This window comes from Pollachius pollachius, assembly GCF_949987615.1.
Source record: "Pollachius pollachius genome assembly, chromosome: 14".
Lineage (NCBI taxonomy): Eukaryota > Metazoa > Chordata > Actinopteri > Gadiformes > Gadidae > Pollachius > Pollachius pollachius.
This window is the reverse complement of record NC_136947.1, coordinates 10,457,122-10,478,814: the sequence shown is the minus strand read 5'-3', so window position 1 is coordinate 10,478,814 and position 21,693 is coordinate 10,457,122. Positions and strand designations below refer to the sequence as shown.

At 49.7% G+C, this 21,693-nt stretch overlaps 1 protein-coding gene across 3 annotated transcripts; it reads left to right on the top strand.

Annotated features, from left to right (window-relative positions):
* Positions 1-169: 169 nt before the first annotated feature.
* LOC307086340 (WD repeat-containing protein 37-like) lies at positions 170-20,537 on the top strand. 3 transcript variants are annotated; one of them, XM_079751516.1, is made up of 15 exons: positions 179-306; positions 1,336-1,401; positions 1,500-1,662; positions 5,524-5,620; positions 5,882-5,977; positions 6,212-6,276; positions 10,900-11,035; positions 12,578-12,649; positions 12,761-12,805; positions 12,997-13,073; positions 13,814-14,063; positions 14,324-14,465; positions 14,672-14,806; positions 15,132-15,246; positions 15,490-20,537. In XM_079751516.1, exons 3-15 carry the CDS (start codon positions 1,525-1,527, stop codon positions 15,619-15,621), a joined length of 1,500 nt encoding a protein of 499 aa, XP_079607642.1. In that variant the 5' UTR covers positions 179-306; positions 1,336-1,401; positions 1,500-1,524; the 3' UTR covers positions 15,622-20,537. The 3 variants fall into 3 exon arrangements, with proteins under 3 accessions (XP_079607643.1, XP_079607641.1, XP_079607642.1); XM_079751517.1 differs by lacking the exon at positions 1,336-1,401 and having other exon boundaries at positions 170-306; positions 13,817-14,063; XM_079751515.1 differs by lacking the exon at positions 1,336-1,401 and having other exon boundaries at positions 170-306.
* The last annotated feature ends 1,156 nt before the right edge of the window (positions 20,538-21,693 follow it).

Genomic DNA, 21,693 nt, shown 5'->3' with positions numbered 1-21,693 from the left:
TGACTCCGTTGGTTTGTTTTCATCCTAATTACTTGCATTTTTGATGTAAACTCTTTGTTTAAATAATTCAGAGTTGAATGTTTCTATGAACAATTCTATGACTGTGGAGAACTTTTATTTTGTAGTAGTTTTATTTTGTAGGAGATTCGGAAGTGTGGTACAGTTATGTTATCTGTCAAAGAGGAGCTGCGTCTCAGTCAGATGTCAACAAGGACTGCCGTCAACCACAGCTACAGAAGAGGATGAACGCAAAGCTTCAAAATATTTCTGGATACCTCCGAGGAAGCTTCATTTAGCGAATTACTGGTAAGAAAAACATTCCGATGGCGAACTAACGTTGTTCTGCTGTCACGACGGAGCGCCGGGGACGGGATGACACCGATCAGCGTTACTGGAGGGCAGGAGTTTCACTCAGTTGGAGGAGAAGGCAGGCGGGACTTTCAGTTACAACGGCTAAAAGGAGAGAGGGCCGGGGGATTGACTTCTCAATAATATATTTAACCCCTCTCCGTTACACGTTTCGGTTCTTAATTTGTCAAATTGTATATTCATTCTGCGTGTTGTTATTCCTCCAGTCGTGTTCTCGTTATTCTCTCTCCGAGGAGTACACAGCTCTTCGGGAAGTAAGAGACCGGAAACCACGCTGTGGTGGACCGGGATAGCGCTGCATCTCATGACCTCCTCACAGCCCAGTAGTCGCTAGCTTGTTAGCACGCTAGTCACGCTAGCCTGTCTGGGTGATCAGTCACACAAGTCTCCACAGTCTGAAGATAAAGCCTCACAAGGTTCAGTCGAGATGGTTCTGAACGTATAGACTCAACGACGGGTGTTGGTGAAACGGTCACATACTGTCAGATAACATAACCATTAAAAGATGAAGGACTCTCAGATGTGACATGTTGATGTCAGGTGATGACAGCTTCTGACTATGACACACAATATACTACAGATGTGCTGCACGTTCAAGATGTGAGCAATATGCTGACGGCTTTCGGCCTGTTGTTAATGTTTAAAGACAACCACCGCTTGCATGTGGGATGTTTTTGAAAATGAACATGCCCTAACAATACGCACATTTTAAGACTTAATATGCATTCCAAGATTCCATATTTTACCACGAGATGTGATGTTCAGCCATTAAAAGCTTGTGACGAACGTCACAAGGCGCCATGTCCAACTAGATGCATGATAGACGGATTAATCTCCCAGTCTGCCCAGTTGACTGTACAAACTGGTAGGCTGATATTATGGTCTACAAGTTATGCACCTGGTTTATGCAAATGAGCTGAACAAAGTGTCTAACGTCTCTAACCCGGACTCCCATCTACCAACCAGCGGACTCCAGTCCGGGTCTTGTCTCTCTCCCAGGTGTTTACTCCGGTCCTGTTCTGGTCCCCCCAGGTGGGTGTGGCTCCAGGTGTTGACTCTGGTCCGGTTCCCATCTCTCCGGGTGGGTGTGGCTCCGGGGTTTGACTCCGGTCCGTTTCCTGTCCCTGCAGGTGAGTGTGGCTCCGGGTCTTTGCGATGCCGGTGGAGAGCGGGAGCAGCGCGGCCTCCAGGCAGGCGAAGCAGAAGAGGAAGTGCCACAGCCTGTCAATCAGACGGACCAACAGCACGGAGCAGGACCGCGGCGGGCTGCAGAGGGACCTAATGGAGAGCCAGGTACGACCCTGACCTCCAACTCCCCTACTGACCTCTGACCCCCCTACTGACCTCTGAGCCCTACATCGACCTCTGACCCCTACTGCCCAGTTACTGACCTCTGACCCCTTCATCAGTTACTGACCTCTGACCCCTACATCAGTTATTGACCTCTGACCCCTACATCAGTTACTGATCTCTGACCCCTCTGTCACAGTTACTGACCTCTGACCCGTCGGTCACAGTTACTGACCTCTGACCCCCTGACTTCTAACAGAACTGTATTCCAGTGTCATCATTGTATCTATTTAATAATGTATTTATTTAAAACATTTATGCATTGATAAATTTCTCTTTATACTCAGAATAAGTGTGTGTATGGATACCTTAGCTGTACCAAACACACGACTAGCTAGTGTTTTGTTCGGGTTGTGCTTCTGGTGTCGATGAAGAGACAGACGAGGGTTAGAGAGGAGCAGCACCTTGGCCAGATGGACTCCAGCCGTGGGCCGTCCTAAGAGCATTAAGCCTCCTGGCTTCCTCAGTCAGACTCACTCAGAGGAGTGACGGAGGAGAGGCAGGGCTGGAGATTGGAGGAGCCGCAGCAGGAACCAGACTTTAGTTTAACGCTCATGAGCGGGGAGGAGACACGACGGCTGAAATGATCTCCAGAGAAGACTCATGGACGGCCAAGGTGAGACTCTGCTGAGTCTGTCCTGAGCCCAGGACAGCCTCTAGAACCCTATTACCTCCCACTGCACCCAGTAGCTGTAGAGCATCCTGGTGGGGAGCTGTACTGGTGGGCAGCGTGTCGTCCGTTTGATGGTTAGAGAGACGTGGGGCTCGCCTCAGTAACCCTTCCATCGGTCGTCTCCTGAGGAGGAAGTGGAGAGGTCTGAGCTGCTCTTTAACAGTGACATCATGTTAATCGAGTGAGCCAGGCACCGACGGAATCCACTCGCTACAGCTCCCGCCGTAACCTTGGAAACGTGGCTTTGTTGTCCCTGAAGTCGCCCTTTGGCCTAGTGTGTGTGTGTGTGTGTGTGTGTGTGTATGTGTGAGGGTGTGTTAATCTGTGTGTGCGTGTGTGTGTTTGGTAGCTCTATAGTAGCGACACTAGCTCTAAGCCAGCAACTGTAGAAGTGCCCTCAACACAGCCACAGTAGAGGCTAATGGGATTAGGATTACACACACACACACACACACACACACACACACACACACACACACACACACAAAGTAGTCAAATGCACAGATCAGTTGCAACACGGTGCATATTGCACTTAAGACGGGGGACAGAGAAGCGGCTTGTGCGCTAACGTTATCCTCCTAGCCCCTCCCCTGGCTGGCTGTCTGTCTGTCTGTCTGTCTGTGGTCTGTAAGGACCGGTGAGGACAGTGTCAGTCGCCGTGGTGACAGCAGGGAGGCAGAGATGGAGGGGATGACATGCCCAGGGCTGAGGGGGGGTCACTCTGAACCGCTCTGTCTCTGAGAGTGGTAGGATGCTTTGAGACAGTTCAGGGCTCTGGAAGGTCACAGGTTTAGGTCACTAGGCCTCTGCAACTGGAGTTCTGAGTCCTGAATAACAATGTTTAAATATTAAAGAGGAGAAGTCACTTAATGCAGTAAAGTATGCCCTTAATCCTGGGGGTTCAGGGCAGTGTGCATTCAGGATGAAAATATTATATATATTAATATTAGGCTCAAAGGAAGAATATTTCAATTTAATTAAGGTTAGTGCAGTATTCCTGATAATGTAATATGTATAATTTAAAAAGCAAGTGTGCCACACATCCTTATATCTGAGAGGGAAAAAAAAAAAAAAAACAACAGGCAGGGTAAAGGGACATATGTCATCGCTATGATTAACCATATTGAATTACTCTGCCGTTGGCACCACTAGGTAGGGATGCTAATAGCCTAGCATCCTCAGAATCCTCTGACAGGACCACAGGAGTACGACCCCAAGATAGTTCCTTATGGGAGAACAAACGTTGTAATCACAGTTTGAATCACTGTATGCTGAAGTCAAAACCTGTGCATCCATTATGGCTGGAACAGTCGGTACAGTAAGGACATTCATAGAACCAAGAGCCAAGCAATAACAATGACTAGGTTAACCCATTCCCTGTACACACCAAAAATAGCTAGGCTAAGATGCTACACCATGCTAAGTACTAATTTTAAGTGCCAGGATGTACAACATACAATGAGTGCGTAAGACGGGGTTGTGGGGTGGGGGGTGGCTATGCAGAGTCCAGGTGAACTGTGAACCAGGGAGCCTTGAGTCTTTTTCGGGAGCTGGTGAGCGACTCTGCGGTCCTGACGTCAGTAGGGACTTGGTTCCAGCGGGCCTGGGTCTGGGGGTCCTCCCGGGGCTGAGCAGGGCGTTAAGCCTTTCCTGGTGACTCCTAACGTGTTGTACTCAATGTTTCTGTACTCTCTACTCACCGCCCCCTAGTCCTCCGACACTCTGGAGTCCTTCCTGAAGATGGAGGTAAGTTGAAGGTAGTTTGAGGAGGAACAGTAGAATCCACCCTAGTGGAGCAGTAGATAAGAGCCTATAGTTCCACATTGGAGTGTTGCTGTGTGTTTTTGTAGGCGGGTTAGATGGAGATATTTGTGTTCTCTTGTGTTGGTCCGATTTGGTCGAGAAGTTGTCGGTTGAGGATTCTCGAATTCTTCAGAGCTGAGCGTTCGGTGGGATTGAAGGATCTAATTGGACGGTGTGTGTCTGTAGATCTCCACCTGTATACCCCACCCGCTGCTCAATGGCTTTTACTTTGAAATGTGTAGAATGGTCCGAGTCGAGACTTGTATTCCCGAGCTTCTAACGTCTGCACAATAAGCATTGTTTCAACCCAAGGGTTTTAAAACTAAATATAATTCCTGAATGCTAAGCTTGTACACAAATAAAATGTATGATTTATAAACTAATTTGAATGTATAATCATAGTATCCGTCTATCTTATCAATAACAACTCCATGATTTACATAAATGTTTGTGGTTATATATTGCTATTATAACATATTCTGTTCTGCGCGTGGCCCAGCTAGGCTGCTAGGCTACTCGCTAGCTAGCTGAGCAACAAGTGCTTGGTACAGAGTGTTCTGCTCTCCCTTTCAGTGCGGCCTCTGTTCTCCTCTGAATGCTAAGAGGCCAAGCGTGCGCTCCAGTGAGCACCCTGAGAGAGAAGGCCACAGAGGGGACAGAGTTAGCCGCCACGTTAGGTTAGCATTATGTAACACGGTTCACAGTGTGGAGTGGTGTGACAGTAGATGTCCCTGGAAGACAGAGACAGCCCCTGAGTGCGGGGCCTGTCCCCGGCTGAAGCTGTCTCCAGAAATGGATGTTAACAAAAAAAAAAGTTTGGGAAACATGCTAATAATATTTTCAAAGGTAAAGAGGTTGTAGCCTGCTTGTGAATACATGTTTAGACGGTTGGTGATAGGTGCCTATCTGATAGTCTGAGAGGTGACCTCGCTACATGGCGCTCTGTATATCAGCTTCAGACCGGCAGTGCACTGTAGAACCAGCCCATGTACATGGTTTATTTGTAGTTTTGGGTCGGGGTGTTTTGCTTGCATCATTCATTCCCCAGTTCCTGAGTGCGGCTGATCCGTAGAGCATAAAGTCATCCCCGGTATGACATCTGATTCTCTTCATAGAGCTGACCTGTAGGTACCTCCCAGTATGACCAGTATGACTGCTGGTTCCCTCCTGAGAGCTAACCTGTAGGGTGCCCCCAGTATGACCAGTATGACTGCTGTTTCCCTCTCTCTTCATAGAGCTGATCTGTAGGTGGCTCCCAGTATGACCAGTATGCCTGCTGGTTCTAGTGTCCCCCAGTATGACCAGTATGTCTGCTGATTCCTCCCCAGGACTCCAAGCTGCCCGTGTCCTTGAGGAGTAACCTGCTGGACCTGTTCGGGCAGATCGAGAGGGAGTTCGAGAACCTCCACATCGAGAACCTTGAGCGTGAGTCCATACGCCGTTCACCTGAGGGAATCTTAATGCGCTCGTACGTTGGAGAATGTGTGATAAAGGTCTAGGGTGCATCAGTCCATCGGTTGGGATATGACACGGTTCCTGCACCAGTGTCCCAGTGTCTCTGTGTCCCAGTGTCTCTGTGTCCCAGTGTCTCTGTGTCCCAGTGTCTCTGTGTCTCTGTGTCTCAGTATCTCTGTGTCTCAGTATCTTAGCGGGGAGATGTAACTAATGTGTTGTACTGGGTTTCAGTGCGACGGGAGATCGAGACTCTGAATGACCGCCTGGCCGCTGAAGGACAGACCCTGGAGGGCGGAGATCTGGCCAAAGGAGCCCTCAAAACCAAAGGTCTGCTCCACCACTAGCTACATTCTCATCTCTCATCTATCTCATCTTGCTCCGAGAGACCTTCTTCTCCACCTTTAAACTCCTCATCTCGCACCAAGACCTTCTCCTCCACCTTTTAGACTCCTAATCAGCGCACCTCCCTTAATGTCGCCTCATGTGTTTCTCTCGTTGTGTGTACTTATAAAACTTATAAAGTGCATAATGGCATAATGTGTCTCTATCTCCTCCACCTAGCGAGCCACAGCACCAGCCAGCTGTCCCAGAAGCTCCGGACCACCTACAAGGCCTCCACCAGCAAGGTAATCCCGCTGCTCGCTCCTGCACCGCCGCCGACCAGAGACCCTCTGAGCTGCGCCTCGCCTACTCTGTTCACTGACTCAATGTCTCCGTCGAACCGTAGCATGTTACGATCCATGTGCAGTATTTAGTACCCATAGTATTGAGTACCCCATTTAACCCTCAGTACCCATAACCAGGGCCTGGACCTGTCTCTTCTGACCTGATGCTCTGTGTTTAGAAACTCTGTAATCAAATCACGGGAATCTAACCGCAGGGACAGCACCAAACAGGGGTCTCTGCAGCGGCCGTGCTGTATGCTCAGAAACCTCTCTGCACTGGTTTAACCCCAAACAGCAGGTGGTCTCCTGGTCAGGGTGTCTCACCCCCATCTGAAAGGCTCTGGGTTCAATCCCCAAAGTCTGCAGCCTACCTGTAGACCAGATGACCCCTGACCCCTGCCTGCTCCTTGGTGCCATGCATCTGAAGTCCCTGTTATTCACGGCAGTTCCCGTGTCTGTCCTCTAGGAGGTGCTCCCCCTGAGGGGGCGGTGCCCTCTAGGGGGTGCTGTCCTCTAGGGGGTGCTGTCCTCTAGGGGGTGCTGTCCTCTAGGGGGTACTGTCCTGTAGGGGGTGCTCTCCCTGAGGGGGTGCTGTCCTCTAGGGGGTGATGTCCCCTGAGGGGGTGCTGTCCTCTAGGGGGTACTGTCCTCTAGGGGGCGCTGTCCTCTAGGGGGTACTGTCCTGTAGGGGGTGCTCTCCCTGAGGGGGCGGTGTCCTCTAGGGGGTGATGTCCCCTGAGGGGGTGCTGTCCTCTAGGGGGTGATGTCCCCTGAGGGGGTGCTGTCCTCTAGGGGGTACTGTCCTCTAGGGGGCGCTGTCCTCTAGGGGGTGCTGTCCTCTAGGGGGTGCTGTCCCCTGAGGGGGTGCTGTCCTTTAGGGGGTGCTGTCCTCTAGGGGGTGCTGTCCCTGCGGTCCCCCCGCTGTGTGGTGGCCTCTAGGGGGGGCTGTCCCTGCGGTCCCCCCGCTGTGTGGTGGCCTCTCTAAGTAGACGCACTTCTCTCTCCTCACCTCTGTGCTCTCAGCCGCGCTCAAACTCTTGCCACGCCCGCGTGGGCGGACCGTGCAGCTTCAGCGTGACCAGCTGGGAGTTGTGGGGTGGAGACTCATGGGTAATGTGCTGCTCTCTCCACATGTGTGCCAGTATCAGCAGCCCCGCCCCGCTGGAGTAGACCCCTCCTCCCCGCGACACCTGGTCATTCAAATGTAGGCCGCCTATTTGAACTTTGACCTTCATTAATTCATTAATTCATTCATTTGTAACACCACCCCCCCCCCCCCCCCCCCCCCGGAGTGGGGGACCACTAACCTGTTGGTTTATGGTCCGCCCCGCTCTGGGAGGGCTCAGCCTCATCGTCCGCTCCTCACTCCACGGCCCTCGTCGGCGGGCAGTTATGGCGTCCTGTTAAAATGGCGTCCTGTTTAAATGGCGTCCTGTTTAAATGGCGTCCTGTTCTGGGCGGTTCTGCTGAGAAAAACTGTAAACCGTACTTCAGGCACGTTGGTCTGATGGACAGGAGGCCGTATTGTCAGGACAGACTTTGTGAACATGTGTGGGCAAAACGAAAACTACTTACAACATTTACATTTGGGGCATTTAGCAGACGCTTCTATCCAAAGCAATTTACAAGAAGTAAGTTTGTCTGAAGGGTAGGCTTACCCCTTAGGACCAGCTGTAGGTCTACTGTACTGTAGGCTGGATGCTGTAGGCCATGACCAGTGGACCAGCTGTAGTCCTACCCCATAGGAGTAGCTGTAGGCCTACTGTAGGCTGGTTGCTGTAGTCTTACCCCATAGGACCAGCTGTAGGCCTACTGTAGGCTGGTTGCTGTAGGCCATGCCCATTGGACCACCTGTAGGCCTACTGTAGGCTGGTTGCTGTAGGCCATGCCCATTGGACCACCTGTAGGCCTACTGTAGGCTGGTTGCTGTAGGCCATGCCTAAAGGGCCAGCTGTAGGCCTATCCCATAGGACCAGCAGACTACAGAGACTTGGTTGCTGTAGGCCATGCCCATTGGACCACCTGTAGGCTGGTTGCTGTAGGCCATGCCCATGCTGCTAGCTTCATAATAGCCCACTGCCCATGCTTTGCATCTCCCTGAACCATCTCACGCTGTCCTCTGTTGAATGTAGCATGTAGCATGTAGTGCACATGCTACATGTCCACAAGGGTCTGGATTCCCAATCACTCTATGACGGAACACTCTAAACACATTGAGTCACAGCCTAGCATCACATCTCATGCATGTCACATTAGACTCTGGATATTTCCCCCCGTTACATTTGCTAACAATACCACCTCATTTATTAGCCTTCCTTATATTTTTTTATCTTATTGCCTGAAATATATGTTCTGAAATAGCTTGAAATAACCGATAAAATGGAGTCCAACATGTTAAGCTAGTCTTAGGCCGGACTCTGCGAGGTCAGTTTTCTCTAAACCCTATGTGTCATGTGACCTGGTGTCATTTGTCTGCTGTCGTCTGGTGGTGTGAAGTTCACTTGGGAATCCTGCGGTCGACCTGGCGGGTTAACGGCTAACAACGACTAACCCCCCCCCCCCCCCCCCCCCCCCCCGTTTCAACAAGGATCTCATCAATAACACGGAGCTATTGGATGTGCTAACAAAACAATCCTCTACTGAACCCTTTGACTGTTCTGTGAAGACGTGTTGTGTTGTCCTAATCCGGCCCTCCTCTAACCCTTTTGACTGTTCTGTGTGGACATGTTGACATGTTGTCCTACTCCTGTCCACCGTTGAAAGGTTGGACTGCTCTGTGTGGACATGTGGTCGTGTTCTCCTACTGCTCTCCTCCGCTGTTGTCGTGCCGTGAACTGTTTCTCCTGCTGAAGGGTTTGACGTGCTGTGATGTGTCTCTCTTCCTGGAGGGTTTGTCGTGCTGTGCTGTGTCTCTCTTCCTGGAGGGTTTGACGTAATGTGATGTGTCTCCCTTCCCGGAGGGTTTGACGTGCTGTGATGTGTCTCTCCTTCCTTCCAGTTGGAACTTGTTTAGTGGACTTTGTGAAAAGAGCTCCACTGGCCCCGTTTGTATCATCCCGAGTTTCAACGTAAACGCCTCCTCCACCATAATAAAATGGATTATGGTTTCATCCTCGTCATAACTCGACTCCCTCTGCCTCCCGTGCTCCTCAGAGCGTTTGATTTCAAGGCTTGCATTTACAGTAATCCACGTTGTACTAAATGCAGCTATGGAGTGTGTGAATGTGTTGACCTGTGAATGTTGACCTTAGAATGTGTTCACCTGTGCATTTTGATTTGTGAATTTTGACCTGTGAATGTGTTGACCTGTGAATGTGATGACCTGTGAATGAGTTGACATGTGAATATGTTCAGCTTTGAATGTGTTAACCTGTAAATGTTTTGACCTGTGAATGTTAACCTGTGGATGTGTTGACTTGTGAATGTGATGACCTGTGAATGTTGACCTGTGAATGTGTTGACCTGTGAATGAGTTGACATGTGAGTATGTTCACCTGTGAATGTGTTGACCTGTGAATGTTAACCTGTGGATGTGTTGACTTGTGAATGTGATGACCTGTGAATGTTGACCTGTGAATGTGTTGACCTGTGAATGAGTTGACATGTGAGTATGTTCACCTGTGAATGTGTTGACCTGTGAATGTTAACCTGTGGATGTGACACCAGTGCTGGGTTGGATAACATCTTCAAAAATAGTTTGTTCTTTCACAAATCAAACCTCATGAGGGTGGGGTTTGAGGATAAGAACATAGCCTATGACAGCATTATTAATGTGCCCCCCCACCTGGCCCCGGGGAGGGGATGAATCAAATGCTACCAGCTGGTTGCAGGTGCTATCGGACCCAGGCCTGGAAACAACTGTTGGTTTGAAACCAAGCTTCTGTGCTCCAGAGTCCAGTGGGACTTCCTCCCCCTGTTAACTCCTCCCCATGGTAACTCCTCCCCCTGATACCAGCTCCAAGGTTCTTTAGGACCTCCTCCCACTGGTAACTCCTCCCTCTAGTTACTCCACCCCTGGTACCTCCTCCTACTGGTACTTCCCCCTACTGGTACCTCCTCTGGGGTTCAGTAGGACCCTCGCTGCCAGCCCTCCCCGGTCCTCCTTACTGCTACTGCTCCCCCCCCCAGCTGACACTAGCAGTAGGGCTCCCACCTCCGGCTGGGCGATGCTACGAGCACCAAATCATATTTCTATCTTGCACCTGCTCGGTTTAAATCGTCACTTAAAGTGTGTGAAAATGACTTTCTTATAAAGGTCATGTAAGCGCAGGCCAGGGGTCAGCGGGCGTCCGGCTCAAGGAGGCCTACAGGTAGACTGTGGATGTCGAGGTTTGAACTCTGACCCTCTCAGCTCTGAGGAGCCCAAACCCTGACCCCACTACCCTGACCCCCTAGCGATCTGAAACACCTAAAGCTCAAAGCATTGCGCCAGCCCCCCGTCACCCGCCCTATGACGCCCTGAGGCTCCGTGCGGACCAGGGGGGAATAGGGCCGGGCTGGGGAGATGTGGTAACCCACGCTGCCCCAGCAGGCATGAGGTTCCCGGTGTGTCTGTGCTGACGATGTCATTTCCTGCGGTGGCAGATCGTGTCCAGCTTCAAGGCCACCACCTCCCGGGCGGTCTGCCAGCTGCTGAAGGAGTACGCCGGCCACCGCGACGGCATCTGGGACCTCAGCGTCAGCCGCACCGGGCCCCTGGTGCTGGGGACGGCCTCCGCAGGTGGGACCGCCGCCGCCTTTACACGTCCTTACTGTAACCTCCTCACTGTACAGCTACACATCCTTACTGTACACATCCTTAATGTACCCAGCTACCCATCCTTACTGTACACATCCTTAATGTACACAGGTTCACGTCCTTACTGTACATAGCCTTACTGTACATATCCTTACTGTACAGGTCCTTACTGTACACATCCTTACTGTACAGGTCCTACTGTACACATCCTCACTGTACACATCCTTACTGAACACAGCTACTGAACACAGTATACATCGTTACTGTACGCAGCCTTACTGCACCCGTCCTTACTTCCTTACTGAACACAGCCTTAATGTACACATCCTTTCTGTACATGTCCTTACTGTACATGTCCTATTGTACACACTAGTGATGTGTCGGTCGCAAACGATTCGGTCAGAACGAACGAATCCCGAAGGTGAATGACGAGAACTGATTCCAGAAACAAGAGAACTGATATTTTTTATTTTTTTGGTCACATAAATAAAATAAAGCGAACAGAACAAACAAACAGAGCTTCGTCTCCCTGCGACCTTATATTGATTGAGTCTAAAATGTTCGCTTCGATTCAGCCAATGAGAGCAGGTAGCAATCGCGTTGCCATGGCCCATGGGTAAACAAATGATAAGGCACCACCACACACAAGTTAACTAATGATCGCTGTAGGCTTCAATATCATGCAAGCACTTTATGTTTTATTTTTATTTTGTTCTACATCACAATTGCATGCTTTAATAAAGTATTGTTTTTACCTACAATTACGTTTGGTCTAGTTACTAACGTGCTTCACTGCTTATTAGCTCTACTTGGAAGACGGCATTTAATTCTTACTGCACCCCATTATGTATTAAGGATATTTATGAAAAAAAAGTCACGTAAGTGCTTTATATATATGCTTAATATTTACACTTAACCTGGGTAATTTCTCCAGAACATTAGAAAGTAGTAGGCTACATGCATGTTGATGAACATTTATTCCATAATTTACGATTCCCTGGCAAATGACGTAACAGACCATCTGAATTAACGAACGAATCAAACGAACGAATCAAACAAACGAACCGTGATAGTGAACAGAACTGAAAGAACTGATTCCCGGAAAAGAATCGTTTTGCCCATCCGTAGTACACACCCTTACTGTAGACATCTTCACTGTACACATCCTGTCTGTACATGTCCTTACTGTACATATCCTCACTGTACATGTCCTGTACACATCCGCACTGTATACGTCCTAACTGTACACATCCTCATTGTACAGAGCCTTACTGTAAACACCCTTACTGTTTGTTTTTTTAGAACTTTTCACATCCTAAGACCTTTTTTATCGTTGATTGTTAACAATGTTAACAATCAAAAATGAAAACGCGTTTGATCTGGCTAGCATAAATCGGACCTGGCTGGTTTGGCCTCAGCTGTGCCAGTAGGAGCTAGCGTGTTTTTCGTTTGAGCTATGCTAGGTGCTAGCGTGTCTGTGGTTTGAGCTATGCTAGGAGCTAGCGTTTGTTGTGTGCTCCTCAGACCACAGTGCCATGCTGTGGAGCATCGAGACGGGGAAGTGTCTGCTGAAGTACGTGGGCCACCAGGGATCAGGTAGGCTGTGTGACGATGTTCATGGACCTCCAACACAAACTCTGTGGACCCCCTCTGACAGTGGGCTGTGGACCCTAACCCTAACCCTGTGACGCTGTTGACTCTCCACAGTGAACTCCATCAAGTTCCACCCCACAGAGCAGATGGCTCTCACAGGTCAGTGAGACTGCACTTATACACAACTACCCGACACAAGGAGATAACACAACTACAGACAACTACATTCAACTACACAACATGAGGAGAGGACAAACACAATCAACCAACATGAGGATAACACACAAAACTACACAACCTGAGGAGTACACACAGCTACACAACGTTAGCTTGTCTCTGTGTGTCCCCAGCCTCTGGCGACCAGACGGCCCACATCTGGAGGTACATGGTGCAGCTGCCCACGGCAACGCCCGCCGCCGACCTCACCGTAAGCACCCCCCCCACCTCCGTCGCCATGGCAACCTATGGTACCTCAATGTGATGTGATGGAGGGAAAGGGAGAGTGAAACAGCTCCCCCTGCTGGCTCCAGCTCTCTGGTGTAATTCCTTATCTCCCCATGGAGATGTTTTAACAGGACTACATTGGATTGTAGTTCTGTGTTGCAAAGCGAAGTCTGCAATCCTACTGACGGTTAAAAGCATGGGTGTAGCATTGACTTCCGTGGCCTTCACTCACACACGCACCACGTACAAAATCACACGCTATAAATGATAAATGGACTGCATTTATACAGCTCTTTTCTAAGCAGTGGCCTCTCAAAGCGCTTTACTATACTGCCTCACATTCACCCATTCATTCACACATTCACCCACCAACGGTGGAGTCAACCCCTCAAAGTGACAGCCAGCTCGTCGGGGGCAGTCCGGGTGAGGTCTCGGGAGGAGGAGCTGGGGATCAAACCAGCAACCTTCCGGTTACCAGCAAACTCGCCCTGCATCCTGAGCCGCATGCCGCCCCGCTAACACATGTTTTTGACCGTCGCTCGGAGTTCAGCTCTTTATCCGACATCGGTAGTACGAGGGTTTGGTCGGTTTGTAAGTGTCGTTCAGAAAGTAAGCGCTGACTTTTCAACACTTTCCTACCAACCATTTTTGGTCAGTCACACCCCCCTCCCCTCCCCCGGTTGCCGTGACGCCCACCAATAGCATGCCTCCTCCTCCCCCCAGCAGCAGCAGCAGCCGCCGCCCTACGAGGAGGACGGGGAGCTGTCGGACAGGGAGGAGCCTGACGGCGAGGGGGAGGGGCCAAGCGAGTGCCCGTGCGTGCGCGTGGCCGCCACCACGCTGCGCTCCCACCAGGGCGTGGTGATCGCCGCCGACTGGCTGGTGGGCGGGAGGCAGGTGGTGACGGCGTCCTGGGACCGCGCCGCCAACCTCTACGACGTGGAGACCTCCGAGCTCGTCCATTCGCTGACCGGTAGAAGGGGCTTGGGGAGAGAGGGGCGGGGCTTAGGGAGAGAGGGGCGGGGCCCGCACGCACGCACACACACGCGCACGCACGCGTGCTTTAGTGATAGTGGCTGGGGCTCACAGTCTTATTAGGATTACTGCTATTTAATAAGTTATCTATCAACATATTTACACCACTACATAGCCTCAAATATGCTTCTCAAAATGCAGGACATTATGATTCGTGTGTGTGTGTGTGTGTGTGTGTGTGTGTGTGTGTGTGTGCAGGTCATGACCAGGAGCTGACCCACTGCTGCACCCACCCGTCCCAGCGGCTGGTGGTGACGTCGTCCAGAGACACCACCTTCAGACTGTGGGACTTCAGGGACCCCGCAATCCACTCCGTCAACGTCTTCCAGGGACACACTGAGTAAATATATCTAGAACTATAAATCTATTTCTACATCTGTAGATCTACACACATGGACCAGCCATCCACTCCGTCAATGTCTTCCAGGGACACACTGAGTATATATACTAATACACATCTAGTTCTATATAGATCTAGATCTATCGATCTACACACACAGAGCAGCCCTCCACTCTGTCCACCAACGTGTCCTCTGTGTCCTACAGCACGGTGACCTCGGCGGTGTTCACGGCGGGCGACAACGTGGTCTCCGGGAGCGACGACCGCACTGTCAAGGTGTGGGACCTAAAGAACATGCGGTCGCCCATAGCAACCATCCGCACCGACTCGGCCGTCAACAGGTGGGGCCGTCGCTACGCACAACCAATATTCATGTGTTAGAGCCACTTCCTCTTCCTGTCTTCGTTCATGTGTTCATTTCCATTTCCACTTCCTGTCCTGGTTCATGTGTTCATTTCCATTTCCACTTCCTGTCTTGGTTCATGTGTTCATATCCACTTCCTGTCCTGGTTCATGTGTTCATATCCACTCCCTTTCCTGTTTCATGTGTTCATCACTTCCTGTCCTGGTTCATGTGTTCATGTCTTCCTTTTCTGGTTCATGTGTTCTCTTCCTGTCCTGGTTCATGTGTTCACCTCTTCCTGTCCTGGTTCATGTGTTCATCAGGATCTCTGTGTCGGTGAACCAGAGGGTGATCGCTCTCCCCCACGACAACCGCCAGGTCCGGCTCTTCGACATGTCCGGCGTGCGACTGGCCAGACTCCCCCGTAGCAATCGACAGGTGCGCTCTGATTGGCTCCCTAACCTGACACAGGAAGTGATGCCGTCTTTAAAGTGTGATGTTGTGGACAATGGAGTCACATGTCAACATGCTGAAAACGCTTGTCTCACTGTCTGTGTGCCTCCTGTCTTACTGCCTGTGTACTTCCTGTCTCACTGTCTGTGTACTGTCTGAGCTCCTCTGTGAACTTCCTGTCTGAGGGGTTGAGCTTCCTGTCTGAAGGCGTGAGCTTCCTGTGTGCAGGGTCACCGCCGCATGGTGTGCTGCACTACCTGGGGGGAGGACTCGGCCTCCTGCAACCTCTTCAGCTGCGGCTTCGACCGGCAGGCCATCGGCTGGAACATCAACATCCCCGCGCTGTTGCAGGAGAAATAACACACACGTCCCCACAAACCTACATACACACGCGTCCCACACAAACCTACACACACGTCCCCACAAACCTACACATACATGTCCCCACAAACCTAAACACACGTCCCGACAAACCTACACACGTCCCCACAAACCTACACACACACTTCCCACAGCCCTACACCCACCACAGCCGGGGTCTTATCGACCAAACATCTCATAACCTTTAAGAAGAGAGCGAGGGACTCACCTCTCTCTGTCTCTCTCACCTCCTGCTCTCATCTCCTGTCCTCTCTCCTCTCACTCACGTCCATTCTGAACACCTCTGTCTGCTCCTGGTTGTGCAGAGAGTCTGGCAGTGTGAGTGTGTGTGTTAAACGTGTTTGTGTGCTAGCAGGGACGTCCCTAGGTGTGTGTAACACGTGATGTCGCCTGTTGTTTCTGATCCTTTAAACATTGTGTGTACAGCGATGTGAAGGTGGTGTGTTGCTCCTGTTCTAAGCCAATGTCCCACAATGCTTCACATCAGCAGCGGTGGCTGTCGATTAACGGATCACGAGGGCAGCGTGGGCTACTGGCTCTCGTTTTAACCCCAAGGAGAACACAAAATGCTAATGCTAATGTATGCTAGCCTGACACCGAGCTAACCAACTCTGCTAGCTTAACCTGTGCCAAGGACAGTGGAGCAACGTTTAAAGAGGGTTGCCCTCCACATCCTGTTAGCGGTCATAACGTGATGATAGTGTGTTGTGTTGATAACTTTAACGACGCCAGCAGTGATCTCTGTTATAGGCAAGTGCCATGTTGTTATATGTTAATATACCAGGGTGGACGTTAACTCTGACGATGTTTACAAAGACGGCCCAAACTCCTGGGTGGAACCTGTGTGTGTGTGTCAGAGTGATATGCCTTTTCTTTTTAGAGCTTGTTTTAAAAAGCACAACAGACCGACCAGCGCCTCCGTGGTCTGAGAGGGTGTACTGCGATGTTCGGACCAGAGCTCCACCTTCAGAGCCAGAGAACCTGTGGGCCTTTTCACCCAGCGGCCATCTTGGTTCTAAACACTAGCCGGGTGGATTTAGATCCAAGATGGGCGATGGGTGAATATGACCCATGAAGGGTCGTTCTGTTGACCACTCCGTTGTCCTGGTTTCGTCTGGTCGACGGGAACACAGAGCTGAGGATGCAGTCAAATTTTGCAGTGTTTTCGACAAGAAAAAAAAAAAAAAGTTGAAATCCTGTGATCATTACAAGACGGATCCTTCTGTGCCCTTTAGTCGTTAGTCTTGTGCCGTTACGGGGACTCCACTAAGGCTCAGGGGTCAGGTGTCACCTGAGAACATGAGGTGGAGATGCAGTGTTTTATTCATGCAATAGTTGTGTGAGCTGTTAGCTAGTCCACTGCCAGTCATACCCCATTAAGCACGTTGGAAGACGTGTGATAGAACTCTGTGATGTGTTGTGCGTTTGCTGTGAAATAAAGGGGGGCGGGGCCAAAGCCCAGCCGACGTCCGTCTGTCTGCCTGTAGGTCTGTGGGTTTGACCAACCAACGTCTCAATTGATGTCACACAACGGCCTAGACACATCACATTGTTGCCCAGTCAACAGTTGTACAACGATAGGCTGTCTCACCTTGCTGTACTGTGTGCATGTTAGTGGAACCCCCCCCCCCCCCCCCATATCAGTGAGTCTTCTGAATCTAGCGTTTAGATTTGTGACCCATTTTGCTAATTTGTGACGAAGTAATTCTGGAAGAGATTTTTTGCCTAGTATTTTGTACAAAAATATGTCCATTTTCTTTTGCCGTGGATAACCGCAGTATTTATATGAATATATCTGTATAGAAAAATATTATTTTGCCATGTTTACATGCGTGCGTCATGCCTTTGTTTGCTAGCGGTAGAGCTAACAGCTAACATTAGCCACTCACACACCAAGAACGTTTCACTCCCTTTTAGCCCTGTGTCTCTTTAAAACAAAAAAGATTAACAATTGTATGGTCAAATAGGTATGTTTGAGATAAGTGATGTTTCTCCCTCGTTGCATTAATTGGATGACATAGCAGTGGATGGACTGGAGCCTAATCTCGGTTTGTCCAGTGGAAATATCCCTCAGTCATGGCCGTCTAATAGATGCTGTTCTCCATGCAAGTCAACAAGTCTTCTCCCTATCCCTTTCTTTCTGGTGTTCGTAAATGACTTCACCTCCCAAGCACTTAAGCCATCCCTGGTCCGGGCAGAATCATTTCTGTGCTTCATTCTTGGCAACGGGTAGAAGGAAAAGTCTGCTCCTTTAATTGCATCTTTTATGTGTTTTAAGAACTTGTGTCATTGTTTAGATTGTTACTTTTTCCTGCATGGTTTTTGAATCAATCCACTGGATCAGCATCCCCTCTGGGGAAACTTGGTTATGGCAGCTGCTGTTTCTGATTGGCTACTAGTGGTGCCAGGTGATGTCATTCGACATACATTCCATGGCCAAATGCGGCGCTGTCACACCAAATTTGCGTTTCGGACAGCGGGGGGTCGTGGGCCACAGCCGGGAGTTGCTTACCAGCCGCCGCCGCCGGGAGGGGGAACGGTTGGGGGCCTACGCAGCTGATGTACTGCTCTACGTCCAGCGGGGCTACCCCGACTTCCCTGCTGCGGCTAAGGAGGAACTAGCCCTTCAGTCGTTCCTCCAAGGACTTGCCCCGCCGCGGCTGGGACGGCACGTCTGCCTCACCGGGCCCCCGAACCTCGAGGTGGCTCTTGAGGTGGCGGAGCGGGAGCTGTCCGACCTGCAACCGTCCAGTGCCTCCCGACCTCACGTCCGGCAGGCGGACTACGAGCGGGACGAGGACGACGTCGGGGAGGAGTGTTTTCAGGCATGGACGCCCCAGCGTCCCCGACAGCGTCCACCGTCCACCACCCGACGACAGACGAGGGTCCGGAGCTGACCGGCGCTGTTTCCGGTGCGGTGAACCAGGCCATCTGGCCCGTGACTGCCCGGCACCGGCACCACGGGCTAGACCATCTCGTCCGGCGGAAAACTGCGGCGGAGGGGAACGCCGTTTCGGGTTCCTGCCCCTCTCCACGGTCGGTGGGCTCTGGTTGGCGGCCCGGGCCGCACCAGGGGCCTTTACCTCAGCTGCAGGATCAACGGCCAACCCCGCGGCCCTGTGTCTGCCGTTTTTCCTTCCCCTGAGACCGCCGAGGCCGTCAATGCGCTGTGGCTGCGCAGTGGAGCTGGCCTCGACGTACAGCAGAGTCGGCAGCTGAGGACTGGGATGAGGACTGCAGGCGGACAGGGCTGGTGCAGCATACCATCGACACCGGCTCTGCTCGGCCCATCCGCCTGCGGCCCCACCGATTAGCACGAGCCCTCGTCCGGCCAAGGCGGCTGCGGTCCGGGACTGGCCGACCAACGCCGGCGAACTGCGCAGTTTTCTGGGCCTGGCGGGGTACTACATCACGGGGTACTACATCACCAACGGCGGGTACTACCGCCGGTTCGTCCGGCACTTTGCTACGGTCGCCAGCCCCCTCCACCGTTTACCCGAGGCGGGCCGGCCGTACGTCTGGGACAACGCCTGCGCCACGGCCTTCACCCGACTCCAGGCGGTGCGTTCCTAAGCGTTCCTAACTTTATATTTGTATTGCATTTAATTGTTTAATCGAATTTAGCTAATACAAATGCAATACAAATATAAAGTTAGGAACACCATTATATGGTCAGTCAAGGTTATTTGAAAATAGTGACTGCAACTATTTTTTGTGGCTATGTGTTAAGCTATGATGCTAGCAATATACATTTTGTGTTTGCCGGTCCTGTTCCACGTAATTGTTTCATTTATTTGTATCAATTTAAGCACTCGCCGAAATCAAAGTGGTAGCCGCAGTGCACAATCTCATAAGCAGTGAGCCGTAGGGAATTGACCAGACAATCAGTGGCTTACTGGGACTGAGAAGTGGACACCGTGGGTGTCTTTCCATACATACAGTATGTCCTTGTTTAACCCATTTGTACCGGCTGCTGTGCTAGTAGATACAATGTTGCTCCGTGCAGCCGGTACAAATGGGTTAAAGGTAATCCGGTCTGAATGGGTTAACCCCCACACGCTCTATTGTTATTGGGAGCACGTGTCATATTCACACATTAGGCCACCACACGGCATTCCGTCACGGTGCAACCTGTAACAACCGGAACCCTCCGGTACTGGGGGCTTCTCCCGGGACCACCTGCCGCCTAATGTTGGCTCGTGGCGGTGTCACACCAAATTTGTACCGGGTGCCAAATTTGTACCGGGTACGTCGTTCATTGAGCGCGACAAGACAGATAGCACTAACGTTACAAATTACATTTATTAGCGTTCCTAACTTTATATTTGTTAATTAAATGCAATACAAATATAAAGTTAGGAACGCTAATAAATGTAATTTGTAAAGTTAGGGCTATCTGTCTTGTCGCGCTCAATGAAGGACTTCACGAATGTTCTTGAACTTAATGAACGACTTCGCGAATGTTCTTGAACCTTCCTACGTCAATCGACGCGATCGTCCGCGATCATCTGTTGCCAGGCAGGTTTGGAATGGATTACGTATGGATTACGTACCCGGTACAAATTTGGCACCCGGTACAAATTTGGTGTGACACCAGGCCCGGAATCGAACCAGTCAGAAAAAGCGATTCACAGTTTCTTTAATTTAGTTTAAAGTTCAGTCACTCTTTAGTTAAAGTGTTCAACCGCCCACAAAATCAAATCTTACGTCAGTGGCAAAAATACATCTCCTTCAGCCTCAGAGTCTGTGTCATCCTTGTAAAACTGGTGTGAAACTAACTTCTAAAATGTTGAATGTGATGGAATTGTTTTTAACTTAACAAGGAACTACACGGCGTAATGAAATCGTTGATCTGTTGTACTGAAAAAAACACGCGTCTGCTGCGCAAATAAACATGTTTTGCTGTTACATGCGTTTCCCTGATTTCACGGTGCTAGCGTCTAGCATTCATCAATTCAAACCTTCAACAAACCAAAATGTACAGCTTAGTTATTCTTCTTTGAGTCGACACTGGTATCGGCAGTTGAGAGACTCAATCTTGTATGTTAATTTATTGTGTGAAAATATAAAGGAACATAAATGGGTAAGAAATAGGGTTTATTGCCTTGAAAATTGTAGTAAACATTGTGTTTCTAGCCCTGTTTATTACCTATATAAACCTACATCAAAATCAGTATTTGCACAAATAAACCTTATCAATTAATAGCTGGCTTTTAAATTCCTAAAACCTAATATACAATATTCACTATGGATAAAAAAAAAGGGAATACTTAGTCCTGCAATAGTTATTTGTAAATTATCACTACACTAAGTAATAATATAATTGTAAAAAAACATTATTTGATTAGCATAATTAAGAAGATTAATAATTGATGCTAACGCGGGCCGGCTGACTCCCGCCACAAGGCGGCGCCGTCACTTGCTCTCATTGCCTAATCACAGTCGACGAGCATCAACCGCCAAATAACAATTCATAAATACTTGAGTAAATTAAACATGTTGGTTACACATATCTTAGCATCAATCATATGAGTAAAATAACAACAAAGAGGACATAGGTAGGTAAGTGGAATGTTCTTATGAAAATACGAATACATCAACCTGTTATCTTAAAATCCAAGTTGTGTAAAGTTAGGAGAGTAACATCGCCCATTTCAATCTAAAATACAAATCATTTAACTATTTAGATATAAAATTCAAAAAGGATAGTACTAATCTTTGGCTATTGAGCACGAAGCTACGAACGATTCTGAAATAAAAATGTGTATTTCTTAGCATTTAAACTAGGTCATAGCTTACAAAATCCTGGACATATCTGTAGTCAATGCTAATCGATTGATATATAGATTATTGACATTACGATAGTGATTTCATAATGTTACCAATAAAATCCTATCCTACAAACTGATGTATTTTACAATTGAGAAATATTTGCCAGCCAGTAAATCTCTTGTTTTCAAGAATCAACTCTCCCAAAACACGAGCTACGCTAGCTAGGCTAACTACGCTAGCTAGGCTAGATCGCGGCACACAGTTGCACAGCCAGAATTT

Bases quoted from the DNA above. Each gene is read 5' to 3' on its own strand.
- LOC307086340 (XM_079751515.1), top strand. From the start codon at position 1,525: ATGCCGGTGGAGAGCGGGAGCAGCGCGGCCTCCAGGCAGGCGAAGCAG. The intron at 5,621-5,881 runs GTGAGTCCATAC...ACTGGGTTTCAG, and splicing joins CCACATCGAGAACCTTGAGC to TGCGACGGGAGATCGAGACT. The intron at 14,064-14,323 runs GTAGAAGGGGCT...GTGTGTGTGCAG, and splicing joins GCTCGTCCATTCGCTGACCG to GTCATGACCAGGAGCTGACC.